Here is a 16,242-nt window from a genome sequence, read left to right as displayed (position 1 = left end):
GTTGAAAAGTTATAATTGAACTAGACAAAAAACCTACTCTTTGTCCAAATGGATCTATAAGTGAACTATGTCACTCTTAAAGAACAAATCATTCCTATGCTACATAAACTATTTGCTAAAATAGAGAAAAAGGACATCTTACAAAACTCTATGAGATAAAAATAATCTTGATAAGGATTTGAAGGAAGAGTTAAAACAGAGAAATAAAACTACAGACCAATACACTAACTTTTTTTTGAGTGGTGTAAGGATCAGGACCTCTAGATTTTATTGGCATGGGTAACTACTGGCAAAGAAACTCCCTCAACTCACCTCTAACTTTGGGAGTTCCTCGGAACACTGAGCAATTATGTGGCTTGTGGCGGATACAGGATTTAAGAGATCTCCCTAATCCAAGGCTGGTTTTCCAGGCCAGTGCTTCTTAAACTGTGGGTCACGACCCCATATGGGATACAGGACATTTTGGCAACAGTAAAAGGTTTCTGAATGCACAGTGACCAAAAATTAATTAAATTAATTAAAAATCAAATGGATAATGAATCTGAGGTGTTTCTGGCAGCGCTTGCCCAGGCTGCATTGCACAACTTCACCGTAGCCCTGGTTCTGAACACAAAGCATGAACACTTTGCACTGAACAGGCCCTCAGGCCACACAACGCCAAGAATGTGGAAAAGGGGACAAGAGTGGAAAAAGTTTAAGAAGCCCTCTTCTAGGCACCAAACTACTCTGTTCCTCAATATGAATGCATGCTGATGCAGAATATTAAATAAAATATAGTCAGTTCTGCTATAATGTGACAGATGTGTTATCCAAAAGCATTGGACAACTGCAGAATCACACAATTAAAAACCATGGAAATTATGGGGAAAATGAGGCTAGAGATACAACTCTCAAAAGTTGTCAGTGACACATAAAAAATAAGAGTCTAATAAATATGACGGCAGTTTTTTTTTTAAAGCAGTAAGTGGTTAAGAAATCAGAACCAACTCAATCAGTAGCTGCCTCTGAGTGGGCTGGGCGATGTACTCTGAGTATTTGGGGCAGAAGTTACGGAGAAAGGGAAGGGAGGGGACAGGGATGGCAGAGACCGACCCTTCTCTGCTCTAGAAGATGAGCTTGCCTGGAGTGTGCTTGTGGCAGTGGGCATCACAAGGGTGGTAGCTTGGCGTTACTCCAAAGTGGGGCAGTTTTCTGAGCTCTCCTGTTTCTCAAGGAAAAAAAATCACACAGAAGCAAACCTGAACTTCATGCAATCCTCAAAATGTTCTCATTGGAACGAACCTGCACTTTCCAAATGTGTGTTATAGAACTGACTACAGCAAAGATAGGTCAAATATCTATTCATGATTACCAGGTTGGATTTATACCAGCCCTGTAAGGATGGCGCAACATTAGGGTGATTACGAACACAATCATGTCAATAAAAAATGCAATAAAATCATATCACTGACACGTATAACAACAGACGCAGAAAAAGCCTTCCATAAAAAATGGTCATTTACGTTAAAAATGCTAAAAGTCACAAGGACATGACTAAAACTAAGCGTCTGCATCCCATTAACTGAGAAATGCTAGATAAGTTTCCAGTAAGATCAGGGTGAAGTGAGGATGCCCAATTTCTCCAGCAGTATTAGAAACACTAGCAGACATGAGAAGGAAGGCTGCACTACCTCGGGAGCTCCCTTCACTCAGCCAGGACCTTGCAGGGAAGGCTTGCAAAGTTGTCTGAGGCACTAAGAGGTCAAGGGATTTGTCCAGGATCATGGGTCTAATAGAGAGCAGAAGCTGGCCTTGAAGGTCTTCCTGACTCCAGGTCCAGTACTCAACCCACTGTGCTGTGATGCCTCTCAACAAGCAATAAAACAAAAAAGAAATTAAAGAATAAGCAGAGACAATGAAGGCAAAATTATTTCTATTTGCAGATAATAAGTTTATTCAAAGGACCCCGGAAAATGAACAAAAATTTAATCAGGCCAAAGAAATCTTAAAGTTGGGAAGGCCCTCAGAATTCGTTTTGTTCAACTTCTCACCTAAAGCTGGAGGCTCTATACCTATTTCCACCCGGCGGTCACCCAACCTGCCCACGACTACTTCCAGCATGGGAAAGCTCTTGACTTTAATGCAGCCCATTCCATTTGTGGACAGCTGTAACTGTTAGAATAAAATTGGGGAAGAATAAAATGATTACTGTGCAGCAGTGAGGGCCCAGGGGAGACGCAGCTGCATACAACCATGACTTTATTTAGCAGCAAGAGAACAGGGTAGAGAAAGTAGATGGGACAGGAGTGACTCAAGATTAGGGACTAGCTAAGACAAGGGAGGCCAGGGATTCCAGGTCAGAGACCAAGTATACCGGAACTTGTTAACTACAGAGTCAAGACTGTAAAGAGAGAAAGGCCATAGCAGGGGGGGGTAGGAGGCCAAAGGTCTCAGTGAAGATAAAAATTTAGGAGGAAGGAGATGGAGAGACATAAGACAGTGGGATTATGATCAAAGAGGGAATGTCAGGGTTGGAGTCATGGAGGTATCACAGTAATGGGTGACGAGGGGTAGCTAAGTGGCACAGTGGATAGAGCACCAGCCCTGGAATCAGGAGGACCTGAGTTCAGATCTGGCCTCAGACACATAACACTCACTAGGTGTGTGACTCTGGGCAAGTCACTTAACCCCAATTGCCTCACCAAAAAAAAAAAAAGGGTGATGATGAAATTTTAGGTATGATCTCCTCCCAACCTTCATGGTAGCCAAGTACAGGGCAGGTCATGGGAGCTGAGAATCCCATGTGTTTAAATCCAGTACAGTGAAGCTAACATGGTGGTCAGGGATAGGTGTTCTATGAATAAACCTTTAAGGGCAAACTAACTCTCTATTTTTGGCCTTTGGTATTTTACAAGTAAAGGAGACCCCCTTCTTTTCATTTTCCTCAGAATCAGCTCTCTGTAGTAGCAATTTCCCAGACATTTGATTAACCACGTTTTTCTCCCTTCTCACTTATATGAAAACATGCTAGTTTCTCCAATTCCAATAGACTTCCATTTCTGCATACGGTAAATTGCCCCTTGCTGCCTTTGAGAACTGCCAAACATATGGGCTTAAACGGCTTTTCTTCTTTTGCAAAATTATCCTGTCAGCCAACTCACAAAGGCAGTTTTATGACCTCAGAATCATTCCCACAGAACCAGACTGAAGTCATCATCACCAACTCCCTCTGAGAAGTGCACCAATTAGCCACAACAGCAAAATTAATACTCACCCCACCCCACCCCATACAAACACTCTGTTCCTTCAGATGATTGAATAAAAATATTATAAATCCTCATGTAAACTTTTTGTGATTATTTAGCATTTATATGGAACATGTGCCTAGATATATCATTTTGAAAAGCATTTCAAAGAAATTGGATTTTTTAAAAGGAAATCATGGAATACACACTAGAAATGTACCCATTTTAAAAGGAGAAAGCAGCAGAGGGGTAAATATAATTTATGCACAAATGTTTGGAGAGCAGCAGAAAAAAAAATAACCCAGGATATCAATGTCTAGGAACAAGGCATTATGTCATGGGGTCAGCAAAATAAAATAGCAGATACTGTCAGAGATGAATATTCTGTTCTATTCTATATAAGGCTCCTTGGACTTGGACACGTTCTATGGAATTGTTAAGTGGCTATTGTCCTTAGGGAGGTGAGATTTATGGGTATTAACAAAAGAAATGAGTAAAAATAATCAATATGAAATGAAAATGTTGCAAAACAACCCTGTGGCATGATCTTACTCTCAAAAAAGCAAGAAATGCTCATAGATTATGCAAATTAAATATACATCTTATTTCTGTATTCTGAGGTCAAGAGGAATAGCCATACTTGTCAAATTGGGCTCAAGTCTTTACATCCTATCTCAATGAATCACACTGCATGTCTGGCTGTAATTTCCTCCCCCCAAACCCCAGCTAAAGAATGGAAGACAACCCTGTTGTTTTTACTCTTTGTTTTTATTCTTTAGAAGCTTGAGCTAGGCTCCCTCTAGCAAGAAATCCAGAGTTAGGGTTTTATTCCCATATGACTCAACAAAGAGAGAGAACAGAAGCAATCAATGGATCAATATTTAGAAACCGGATGTTTGAAGATTAAAGTAATTACATCCTGCCTCACACAGCTGGGTTAAGCAAACCTCAATCCAGTTAAAAAAAAAAAGACTTTCCTTTGGCCTTCTATCTTTCTTTAGCAGGATGGAGAAGAGGCCCCTGGACGCTAGTGATCTTAGAACCGAGGGAGGGGCAGAACACGCTCTTCTTTACCTGACAGTTTATTAAGAAAGCACGTTTAGCTGAGCTGATTCAATCATGGTCGCAAAGGCACTGCTCATCAACATCTGGCTAATGGTCCCCAACACCAACCTGGTGTGTGGGTGTTAATTTCAAAATCCATCTGAATGTTTACAGAACTCTTTATCAGTCATGAGTAGAGGGCTGGTGACCCTAGAGAGCCATCACATTAGGTGGGTGCGAGATTAGGGAACCGAAGTCATGGGAAAACATCCATTTGAAATTGAAAAGCCAGTCTTCCTTTACCCTCCAGTTGCCTGTCACTGACTTCTCCTGTCATCTTCATTAAATTCATTCAGTTGTCTCTGTTGCAGCTCTTCGGCTGTCATTCCTCTAACACGACCTCTTTTTCTTGACCCTACGGTGATGGCTGAAGTGCTGAATACACAGGATCTGCATGATGGTCACTCGGACCAACATCTGCTGACAGTGTTACTAGCAGGGGGCTGGGATCTGGCTGTTCAAACTAAAGAAGATGCTGAAGAGGTGAAGGATAAAGGCTAAAATTCTGATGACAGACAGTCCCTACTGGGGTAAAAGAAGCATCTGCAAGCACTGAGGGATCCCTTCCTTGAGTGCTTAAGCCAAGGGCGATTAAGCGTCCAGGCGTGATTTAAAAACAATGCGACTTGGCACTTGTATGTGTGCTCTGAGCTTTCTGAAAGCACCTTTATTTAGTGTCTCCTCTGGGATTCCTCCCCTCACTTCCCCACACCCTCTTCTCTTCAGGTTTTTGGCTCTCCTCTATCCTCTCTGACAGATCCTCCTGAGTCTCCTTCACTGGATCTTCCTCCAGGTCACAGTGCTAACAGTGGGTGTCCCCTAGGCTCTGTCCTGGGCCTTCTCTTTTCCCTCCACACTACTTCATTTTGGTGAGTTCACTCAACTGGCCGTAGATTCAACTATCATTGCCACAGATGATTCTCAGCCGTCTTGGTCCAGCCCTGACCTCTCCTTATCTCCAGGGTCACATCTCCAGCTGGTTGTTGGATATTTCAAACTGGAAGTCTTGTATACATCTTAAACTCAACGTGTACAAAAAAAGAATTCATTATCTTCCCACCCAAACTTCTGTATGGCTGGGGGGGGGGGGCGCGCACCACACCCTCCCAAGTCCCCCAGGCTCACAACTTAGGCCATCCTCAACTTCTCACTCTCACTCTTCATAGCCAATGAGTCACCATGCTTCTACCTCCATGACATCTCTCATAGACGTTCCCCTGCCTCCTCTGATACTGTCCCCACCCTGCTGCAGTCCCTTGGGTCCCTCTACACCTGCACTAGTACAAGGGCCTGCCACTTACTCTCCTTGACTCCAGTAGATCTCTCTCTGCTCCAGTCTGCCTTCTACTCAGTAGCCAAACTGATGTTGATGCACAAGTCTGACCGTGTCGCTCTCACTCCCATCCAGTCAACTCCAGGGACTCCCTATTGCCTCCAAGATCCAACAGAAAATTCTCTGTTCGGCTTTTAAAGCCCTCCATAACCTGGCTCTTTCCTACCTTTCATCCCCAGACACGCACACACCCACCCACGCCCTTTCACACACTCTGTGATCCAGTGATACCAGCCTCCTTCCTTTTCCTTGAATTATAAATTCTATCTTCTGACTCTGGATATTTTCACTGGCTCTCCCATATGTCTGGAACTCCCCTCTACCCTCCAGCTTCTCTGGCTTCCTTCAAGTCACAGCTAAAGCCTCACCTTCCATATGAGGCCTTTACCAATCCTCACTAATGCCAGTGGCCATCCCTCTGCGGATTAGCTCATCTATCCCTTCTAGATCTTTTTTTGTACATAGCTGTTTGCATGTTGTCTCTCCCGTTAGACTGCAAGCTCCTAGAGGGCAACGACTGTCTTTGACGTTTCTTTGTATCCCTAGCACTTAGTACAACATCTGGCACAACCTAGGTGCTTAACAAATGCTTGCTGGTTGACTGATGACAGGCCTCCTGATCAGGGATAGAAGCAAAGACCGTCACATCAGAGCTTCAACTTTCAACAGCACAAAAACCCAGGTCTGTTTGCCTGGTTATATGGAGTAGGACACAGGCTAGGGTTCAGGCAACCGCACAGTGACAATCCCTACGGCAGGCAGAGGCTAGGGACATATTTCTCTCTGGCCTCCACCCTTAACATAAAGTTAATTCCTTTCTCCATAAGCCCAAAACTTTCCAAACCCTTCAGCACATCTTGAAAATCAAAACAAAACTCTAAAACAGAATAAGAGATCCAGATAAAAAAAAAGTGCCTCATAGCCGACATCTGGTTATCACTCAACATTTCTGGTTAGAAAATGTTTTATTTATTTGGAAGCAGTTTATGGAAGTAGTAAAATGTTGGAAATTTTAAAATAACTTGCGTGCTTGTATGAAATGATCACAGCTGTGCTCCCTCATTCCACAGGAACATGGCCTAGAGACACATTTCCATAGAATTCCAATAAGCAATTGCTGTAAACACCCAGATGGCTAATTTTATCACAGGACACAGAGGCTCAGGATTACAATGCAGCTCTTTCCCTTTCATTGCTCCAACTGAAGAAGCAGAGCTTCCAAACTAAATGGCAAAAATCCTAAAGCCAGGAAGCAGGCCTCTTCCCAGCTCCTCTCTTCCTCTGTCTCTATTTCTGTTTCTCTCTCTCCAATAAGCACATTTTGAATACAGATCATTCAAACTGATTTTCCTACACATGCAATGACCTGGACACAGGACAGGGAAACCACTGGAGTGAATTCAGAGTGAAACCCACAGTTACTCAGTTAAGGGTCTGTGACTAGACATGGTGTCTCCAATCAATCCCTAAAGACCCCATCAATTTCCCTCAAATGCTAAAATTCTCCTTCTTTCACCTGACCAAAAGGAAAACTTGGATCTAAATTGAACACTGACTGGTAAAGTTAGCTAAAGGGCATAAGGGAAGGTGCTGCTGTTGCAAACATGCTAGGAAATGCCATCTATAAACGGGTAAGAGAGCTCCTAACAGATAGCTAGATAGATAGTCCTTTGTGGAGCCTTAAGGGCTAAAACAAAATCAGTTTTCTAGAAGTTATATGATCAAAAGATCAGACTTTAATGTTGGCCATCATCAAGGATACCATCTTGTTTGCTATGTGAGATTTAATGAGAAGTCTTGTTTCCTTCAAATGTAGCTGAAAACTTTCCTTCTAATTCAAATCAATAAACATTAATCAAGGACCTGCCTGGATTTTAGATAAGACACAGCTGTTTTTTTCAAGGAGCTCATATTGCTGAATCAACACTGATCATGGAAGCCTTCAGTGAGACTTCAAAGCCAAGGAGGAGAATGGAATGGAGGAAGGGAAGCAAACAAGAGAATAAGTATTTATATAGTACCTACTATGTGCCAGGCATTGTTCTAAGTGCTTTTTGTAAATATTATCTTATTTAATCCTTACAACAACCCTGTGAGGCACATGCTATTATTATCTCCATTTTACAGTTGAGAAAACTGAGGCAAACAGAGGTTGTTAAGTGATTTGCCCAGGGTCACACAGTTATTAAGTGTCTGAGGCCATATTTAAACTCAGGTTCTCCTGAGTCCAGGCCCAGCACTATCCACCAGCTGCCTATGGCAGTGAAGTCTCCTCAATATAACAATATAGGTTACCCGCCATGCAGGCCTGGAAGCAGTAATAAGGCCTTGGCTGGCTATTTCTAGTGTACCTCTTACTGACCAAAGCTAGATACTGAATTGGGCAATTTGAATTAGCTTTTAAGTACTATTGGCACTCCCAAAACATTGGGAATTACTCATCATCAGGTTGGAAAAGAAACCTCACATATCCTTTCCAAAAATGGCAAGGGAAATACTAAAACCAAATTTAGTGTCAAAAATAGAATCCTGAGCTTGCTTGGTATTATTCACTATATTTAAATAACTTATGCTTCACTAGTGACTTGGATGAATGAAGGGGGTGGGCTCTGGTTGACAACAAATGAAAACACTTTGGAACTCATGCTCCTAAAGCCAGCTGTCCCAACAAAGGGAATTTTTCTTTAAATGGACTACAGAAATGAAGTTTGGGACTTCCTGCCAAGACAGCTTCCTGAATGGAAGGTAGGCTGCCCAGTCCACTTCCCACCTCCTCCCAGGCTAACAGAACCCTTGAGTTCATACCAGACCAAATGATAATCACAAAATCCAATGAGAAACTATAGGAAGTAGTATCTTCCACCCCAGAGCTGCACAGAAAGTCAGCCAGAAGCTTAGGGGCAATAGGAAAGGAGGTTCCCCCTCAAGAAAAGTGAGTACCAGAGTGACCAGAGATGGGACAAAACTGTATCCAGAGGTAGCAAGCAGCAGCACACTCGGATCCTCAGGGATGCCGAGGTCTCTGCCACTCTATTTTGAGATTTCAGAAAAAACCCGAAATGGGAGACAAATATTAGCACAAGAGCCCATGGGACCCAGGGCAAGACCCCCAGGATCAATTACTCCACCCAGAAATACAGCAGGGAGCACAGGCTGGCTGGCACAAAGCCCCAACTCAGGAACCAAAGCTGGAGAGATGAGTAAATCAAAGAAAACACCAACCAGTATCAAAATTTATCATAAATCTAACTCCATAACAATTGCAAAGAGAGACTCAAAGCAAAAAAACCCCAGATTTTCCACAAGGGCTACATGAACACCTAGAAGAAATGAAGAAAGAGATAAAAAATGAAATAAAAACTTTTGAGGAAGGAATGAGAAGCAGAATAAGCAGCTTAGAAGAGAAAGTGGTAAATCTTACCCAAGTAACAGGCTCCTTGCAAACTAGAACAGACGAGAAAGAAACCACTGATTCCTTGAGAGGACAAGACATAGTAAAATCAAAAAACTGAAAAAACAGAAGAAAATGCAAGCTATCTCATAGTAAAAACAATTGACAGGAAAACAGGCCAAAGAGAGAGAATTTCAGAACCACTATGCCTGTCTGTCATCCCTGCACTCAGTATAGTGACTGGCACAGAGCAGGAGCCTAATAAATGTTTACTGAGTCTGACTCTAATTTTTGCCTTGGAAAACCATGACTTAAAAACAAACAAAAAACTGGATACTCTATCTTCAGAAATCAGAAATGAAAACAGTCCAGATCTATTAAAACCAGTGAGCAAATTGAAGACAAAAATACACTTATGACCTCTTGAAAGGCACCCCCAAAAGGAAAAGTTCCAAGAATGTCACAGGCAAAATCCAAAATTACTGCACAAGTCCAGAAAGAAGCCGTTTTAAAAAGTATGAAGGAGCCCACAGTCCAGCTCACCCAGGATGTAGCTGCTTTAACTAAAAATGAGATCTTGGAATGCAATATTCCAGAAGGCAAAGGAGACAGCCTTACAACCAAAAATAACTTTTTCTGCAAAGTGGAGGAAAATCCTAGAAGGAAAAATTGCGTTTTAATGGAACTGAGGACTTTTGAGTGTTTCTGTTGAAAACACAAGAGCTGAGTGGATGCTTTGAAATACAAACATTAGAGTCCAGAGAAAGCCAGAAAGGTAGAGACTTACCTGTGCAACTGGAAGGGGATGAGACTGGACTGAGATGAAAGGCTAAGATTCTAACAAGGAGAGAAGGAAGCTTAATGTCCTCAAAGGATTGGAAGGGAGTTAGTATCTAAGTACACTAGTATACTAAGGGGGTGCACTGGTTCTATTCTGAGCATTTTAAGAAGGGGAAGAAAAAGAAAGAGCAAAAGGAGATCAGGAGGGGGGAGCTTGATATTTCTCATTCTTGGGGTGCACGGGAAATAGGAACAAGGAAGAAGGGGGTGAGAACCAGACGAACCTTGCTTTTACGACAAAGGAGGGTGGAACACACACAGACAGATAGTCTGGTGTAGAAATGCACCCACCTCAACAGGGAAACAAGTGGCAATGGGGGGTGAGGCTGGGTGAGGGAGGTCAGGAGGGAGGATAATGCCAGGGAAGGAATAAAGCAAAACAAACTTTGTGGTCCTGAAGAGGGAACTGAAAAGGTGTGGTGGGAGGGGGGAAGAAGAAAAGAACTAAAATTGAAGGGGTGTGTTAGGGGGCTTCCTGGACAACTAGGGAATGACTGTATCAGCTGTGGTAGACAACGTAGACCACAAACACACTAGACAAATGTCCTGGAGTGTTACTGTGCTGTAAGAAAGGACCCAAGATGATTCAAAGGGCAGCTGCCAATCGGTAAGGAGTGAAGCAGGCAGAACCAGGGGATCAATTTATACAAGGACAACAACACTGTAAGTACAAACAACTCTGGTCAAAGCAAGGACCAACCACGTGGTCCACAGTAGAGGCCCTATGATGAAGCATGCTGCCCACCTGCTGGCAGAGACAGGATGGATGCAAGGTGGACTGAAGACATTTTGGACATGGCCACTGTGTGAATCTGTTCTGCCTAACTAAGCCTTATTTGTCACCAAGGTCCTTTCCTTCCTCCCCCTTCCTTCCTGTTAATTAGGCAGAGGACATTGGGTAAAAAGGGAAAGGAGTTACACCAGTTGCCCCTCAAACAGAGGATCACTGAAATATTTTTTTAAATGGACAGAACTGAACAAAAGGAAGAACTATGAAGGAAGCACAGACAAGCAGATCAGTTCTGAGAGTCACATGCAGAATTTATCTACTTCTTTAAAAAAGCAAGTGGCATGAAATAGAGACTTATGGTTCTAAGAGAAGCCTCCTTTTGTGTTCTGCTGTGTACGGAAATGCTCTTTCTTGTGTTTAAGTTCAGAATAAAAAAAATAAGCAGTGATGGACAGAAAGCTAAGACTGCTCAGCCTACATCAAAGGGCCTCTGGGACCAGTGTAATGGAGTGTCACACGGCAAGGTGGCTGGTGGCGGTCAGAAGAAAGACTGGAACTAGTAGGGAACCAGCAGGACTTTGTAGGGCTGGACCCTGGGTGTTTTGAAAGCCTCCTTCGAGTGACTCAAAAATGCTTCTCTCTGTGTCCCCATCAGAGGTTCAATGCCAGCTATTGTGGGACTGTTTTAAAGACAATACAAGCTAAACTCTGTCCCACTCCATCTGCACATCTTAGATAAGACACGACTTTTAAAGGAAAAATTCCCTCCCCTCACTCACTGGAGACCCACCCTCTGACAGTGGGGTTCTCTGTATTCTGCTTGTCTGTGACGGCTGATGCTCGGTTTACCTTGGGGTTGGTGCGCTGTTGAAGCCTCCTTTCCTCTCGTTCTCTCTGCAGCCTCTCAAACTCTTCCCTGATTTCAGCAGGTGTTCGCCTCCTCTCCACAATCTGTGGGCAGAGTAGAGGGAAGGAGGCTGTTAAAGACTTGACATTAAAGGTACTTGCATCCCAATAATGACCCCTGGAGCAGCAGGAACAGCCCGCCTCTTCTCCAAGAAGCCCAAGTGGGCCTGCCCTTACCAAGGATAGCATCTTCTTTTTCACCACCATCCCAAGTAAGTTTCAATGAGACAGATGTTAAAAATCTACCAACCCAACCATTTTAGAGTTCAGAAATCAAATTCAGATTCAGTGACCTGCCTGCCTTATGTTGGGTGAAGGGAAAGTGTGAACTCAGGGGTCCTGACCTCCAGTCTGGGGTTCTATACACTCAACTATGCTGTCACTTCACAGGACATCAAATATTCCCAAGGTGATGATTTTCCCCTCTCCCCCTAGAGAGTTCAGAATGAATTTCTTTCCTGGTTTCATTGTATTAGCTTCTATCTTATGTTGTGAGAAGCAAATCTAATCATGTTCAAAATTTCCTAACGAACCCCATTCAACAAATATTAAAAATCTGAAGCAAGTCCAAGAACGCATATCTCAGAGCTATCAAAAATGACAAGCTCGAAGACAAGGCTCATTGCCATGAGGCCAGGGAATCTGGTGCCCCAGCACTTCAACACAGGAAGCTTAGTAAGACCCCTGAGGGCTGGTCAGGTGAGAGCAACCTCCATCTCCATGGAGATGTTCATCAGAGGCTGAAGGACCACTTCTCTGGTCCACTGCGGGAGGGACTGTTCTTCAGGCATGGATGGCCACGAAGGTGCTTTCCTGCTCTAAAATTCTGTGTGCCTATGAAATTAAATTAACCTATTTTTTGATACCCAGAAGTTTCAGTGCAAATGTGGTCATAGGCAAGGCCAGCAAAATCATTAGAAAATATGGTTTGGGATAAAAACCAAAAGAGGTCAAAGGCTTGTGGGACTACCTCTGGCCTACTCAGCACAAATACTTTTTTCAGGAAAAGAAGTGAGACTTCACATGGATAATGGGTATCATACTGCTCACTTTCTCAATGGGTAAGGGAAGGACTGGAGGGAGGAAGAGAATTTGGAACTCAAAATTAAAAAAAAATGTTAAATAAATCAAATGACTTCTCCATGGTCACACAACTTAAAAAAAAAAAAAGAAAAAAGAAAAGAAATAAGAGGTGCCCAAAGGTGGTCACTTGATCAAATCACAAAAAAGAAATGGACCTTCCCCAGCTCTGGTGTTCCCAACTCCCTCAGCTTTAATCACTGTGTATAGGCTTCATATTTACTTGTTTGTGTACATGCTTCCTCCCCCCAGCAGACTGTAAGCTCCCAAAAGGCAGGGACTGCTTTGTTTTTTTCCCTTTGTATCCCCAGTGCCTAGCACAGTGCCACACACATAGCTGAGAGTTAACAAATGCTCTTTGAAAATGATCAGGAATAAGGGACAGCTAGGTGGCGCAGTGGATAGAGCACTGGCCCCGAAGTTAGGAGGACCTGAGTTCAAATCTGACCTCAGACCAAAACACTTGACACTTATTAGCTGTGTGTCCCCGGGCAAGTCACTTAACCCCAACTGCCTAAAAAAGAAAAAAAAGGGAAAAAAAAGAAAAAAAAGAAAATGATTGGGAATAAGTAAGGCTCAAAGGAGATGTGAAGACATCCTCCCTTAGCCCCAGCCTCCCTCAAAGAGGAGGCCTCCCACAGTGTTGCCCGTAGCACATATTTTCAGCCTCTTTCCATGTATTGATCAATTATGCTAATCTCCCCCTCCCTCCATCTTTCCTTTGTCTTTAAGAAATACTGTTTTATAGAATGGCTTCTGGGGAGGCAGGAGGGGTACCGGGGGAAACTATGGTAATGCAAAAAAAAAAAGACATTGATGAAAATTTATTTTAAAAACCACAAATCCTCACTGAAGTACTAAAGCATATCTATGTTAACAGAAAGACAGACGGACGTAGGTAGAGAGGACAGGGTTGCTTCAATTGTTACCTAGAGAACAAATTTCAAATGGCAAAATGAACCTCTGTGATTGTCTCAACAGTTTTGTGACCTCACAAAATACACTATTCAGATTATATTTAACTGATGTCGCAAGCAGCCCTCATCCTGCAGCCCGCTCAGCTCTGGGTACACCAAGGACATGTGTTCCTATTTATAGCCGTTTCACTTTCTCAGAGTAGCTTGATCTTGGACGGAAGGAGAACCAGGTACCATTTTTCAGATTGACCATTATCTTCTCAATCCCCTTTCTATTTCCCTCTCTGTAGGGCAGGGGCAAAAGTGCTGGTTTGGAGTCGGAGGCTCTGGGTTCTAACTGTGACTCTGTCACTTTGCTATCCGTGTGACCTTGGGCAGGTCACTTACCTCTTTCACCCCTTCTATCCAACTAGCTGCCAAGTCCTGTCGTATCTAACTTTATAACATCTCTTGCATACTCTCTCTTCTCTGACACTGCCACTCTACCTAGTGTACACCCTCATCAGCTCATGCCTGGACTATTGCACCAGCTCTTGGAGGGTCTGCCTGCTAGTCTCCCATCACCAGCCTCCATTCATCTGTCAAACTGATCGGCCAGAAGGGCAAATTGGACAAGGTCACAAACCTCCCCTCCCCCGACTATCGTGGCTCCCTATTACCTCCAGGATCAAATACACAACCTTCTGATTGGCTTCTCAAGCCCCTCCCAGCCTGGTACCTTCCTGCCCTCTACTCCGCTGCAGACCGTCAGGCATGCTCCCTGGCCATCCACCACGCTTGGAGTCCTCTTCCTCCTCGGCTCCCCCTCTCAGCTCCTTGGGCTTCCTGGAAGTCACAGCTCAAACCACACCTCTGCCAGAAGCCCCTCCCCACTGTCCCTTACACTAGTGCCTTCCTTCAGAGATGCTTTCCCATTTGTCCTGCATGGGGTTCGTACACAGCTATCTGCACTATTGTCTTGGCCATGGGCTTGTGAATTCCCTTAAACAAGGGTTGATTTGCTTTCCTCTGTACCCCCAGAGCTCAGCAGGGTGCCTGCACTTAGCAGATGTGCAATATGAGCTTGTGACTTGATAGTTTCCTTCTTGGCAAAAGGAGGTGAATGGATAAATGACCTTAAATTCCTACGATCTTCAAAGGAAAAAATAAATAAACTGTTTGTTTTCTTGGAAGGCAAGCAAAACTACCCCCCAGTAATTCCCTGTGAGTACCTTGTAAACCTCCTGGGTTGGTGAATCAGGGCAATCCCTCTTCACCTGGACTGCTCTCAATGACCTGATCTGGACTGCTGGCCAAAGGTAGGGAGGTAAGAGAAGCGCAGGCATGGAAAACACATACTTCCTAGGATCTTAGGATCTACAGCTGCAGCAGCCCTTAGAGGCCCATGAGGCCAACGGCTTTGTTTTACCTCTCTAAGGTTTACAGCTGTCAGGCTATTTTTCCCTAGCAAAAAAGAGTTTAATAGTCTAATTGCCTGCTCTACAGAATGCTAGGAAAAATGCAAAGGGAAAAAAAAAGCTTTCCAGTCAGCCCCAGCTTCAGCACAGGCCAGGAACACTGGCCTAGGTATGCATGGACACCTCTGAAGACTCCAAGAAGACTCTGGGGGTCAATGTTTCTTATCTGAATCCTGTCAGAAAACCCAGGGTCTGGCGAGTGCCAGGTTCCAAGCGGCCAGAAAAGAGCAAGATTTGCTGTCAAGCACTTGAGCTGCTTAACCTTTGCAGGCTTGAATTAATAGCTCTAAGTTACTTTTCCTCTGACACACTCTGTGACATGCTGAAGAGGAAAATGTTCTAACGGTGTCACTTTCTCTGAGTCTGGTCATCCTATTTAACACAAGCTACAAAAACCTGGTCCGTGTGCTGGGCTCACTAAAAGGTGAAAGGGGCTGGCCCGGCCACTGCATCTGGGAATACTCCATCTGGTCCTAGAAATCCAGAGACTCCACCCATTCACATCCTCTAAAGGAACGTCCAACTCAAGGGAAAACCTCAATGGGCTTTTTCATATGAACCAATTCTAGATATCCAAGTACTAGATTCTAATAGATACATGGAGATAGGGAAATACACAGCAACTGGTCATTGTAAATGCTGCTGAGCAGCTGAATATAAACTCAATAATTGTTAATATAAACTCCCCAGGAAAGCCCATGGGCTGTGGGGAGGTACTGAAGGAATGGGGGAAGGGTTATGCTCTTTTTATATTATTCTATCTTTAAGAGAAGTTATTCCAGCCACCACTGGGCTAAATTAGCTTCCAAAGATCTAGCAAGAAAGTATGGATAAGATGAACTCAATTAATTTAACTAGCAAAGCATTCTCCTAGACCCTGGGGATACAAAGACAACCCCACTCCCAAAAAAAGAGGCCTTAATTTTAAGGGGCTTACATTCAACTGGGGCATACAACATACAAACATAACATAATTTCAAGAGGGAGGGAATACTAATAACTAGGGGGATGAGGAAAGGCTTCCCACAAGAAAATGTGAACCTGATTTGAGCCTTGAAGGAATTCCAAGGCTGGGGATTCCAAGAGGCAGAGATGAGGAGGTAAGATATCCCTAGCATGGGGGCCAAACCACCGGCAAAGTCATGGAGGCCTGAGAGGGGAGGTGGAGGAAGGCTGGGGAAGAGCACGGAGGCCCATCTAGCTGAAATGCGAGGGATGATGTGAAACAAGTCTAGGAAGTTCACTGGAGCCAGACTGCGA

General features: G+C 43.7%; 1 protein-coding gene across 2 annotated transcripts in view; it reads right to left on the bottom strand.

Annotated features, from left to right (window-relative positions):
• DNAJC11 (DnaJ heat shock protein family (Hsp40) member C11) overlaps positions 1-16,242 on the bottom strand; it is a 70,716-nt gene that overhangs the window by 26,253 nt on the left and 28,221 nt on the right. For both annotated transcript variants that reach the window (XM_020974901.2, XM_078145718.1), the window contains exon 4: positions 11,472-11,573. In XM_020974901.2, the coding sequence (XP_020830560.1) occupies positions 11,472-11,573 (102 nt within the window). The remainder of the gene's footprint in view (positions 1-11,471; positions 11,574-16,242) is intronic.

This window comes from Phascolarctos cinereus, unplaced genomic scaffold (genome assembly GCF_003287225.1).
Source record: "Phascolarctos cinereus isolate Bilbo 61053 unplaced genomic scaffold, phaCin_HiC Scaffold_726;HRSCAF=1367, whole genome shotgun sequence".
In the NCBI taxonomy this organism is placed as follows: Eukaryota; Metazoa; Chordata; class Mammalia; order Diprotodontia; family Phascolarctidae; genus Phascolarctos; species Phascolarctos cinereus.
This window is presented reverse-complemented; position numbering and strand designations above follow the sequence as displayed.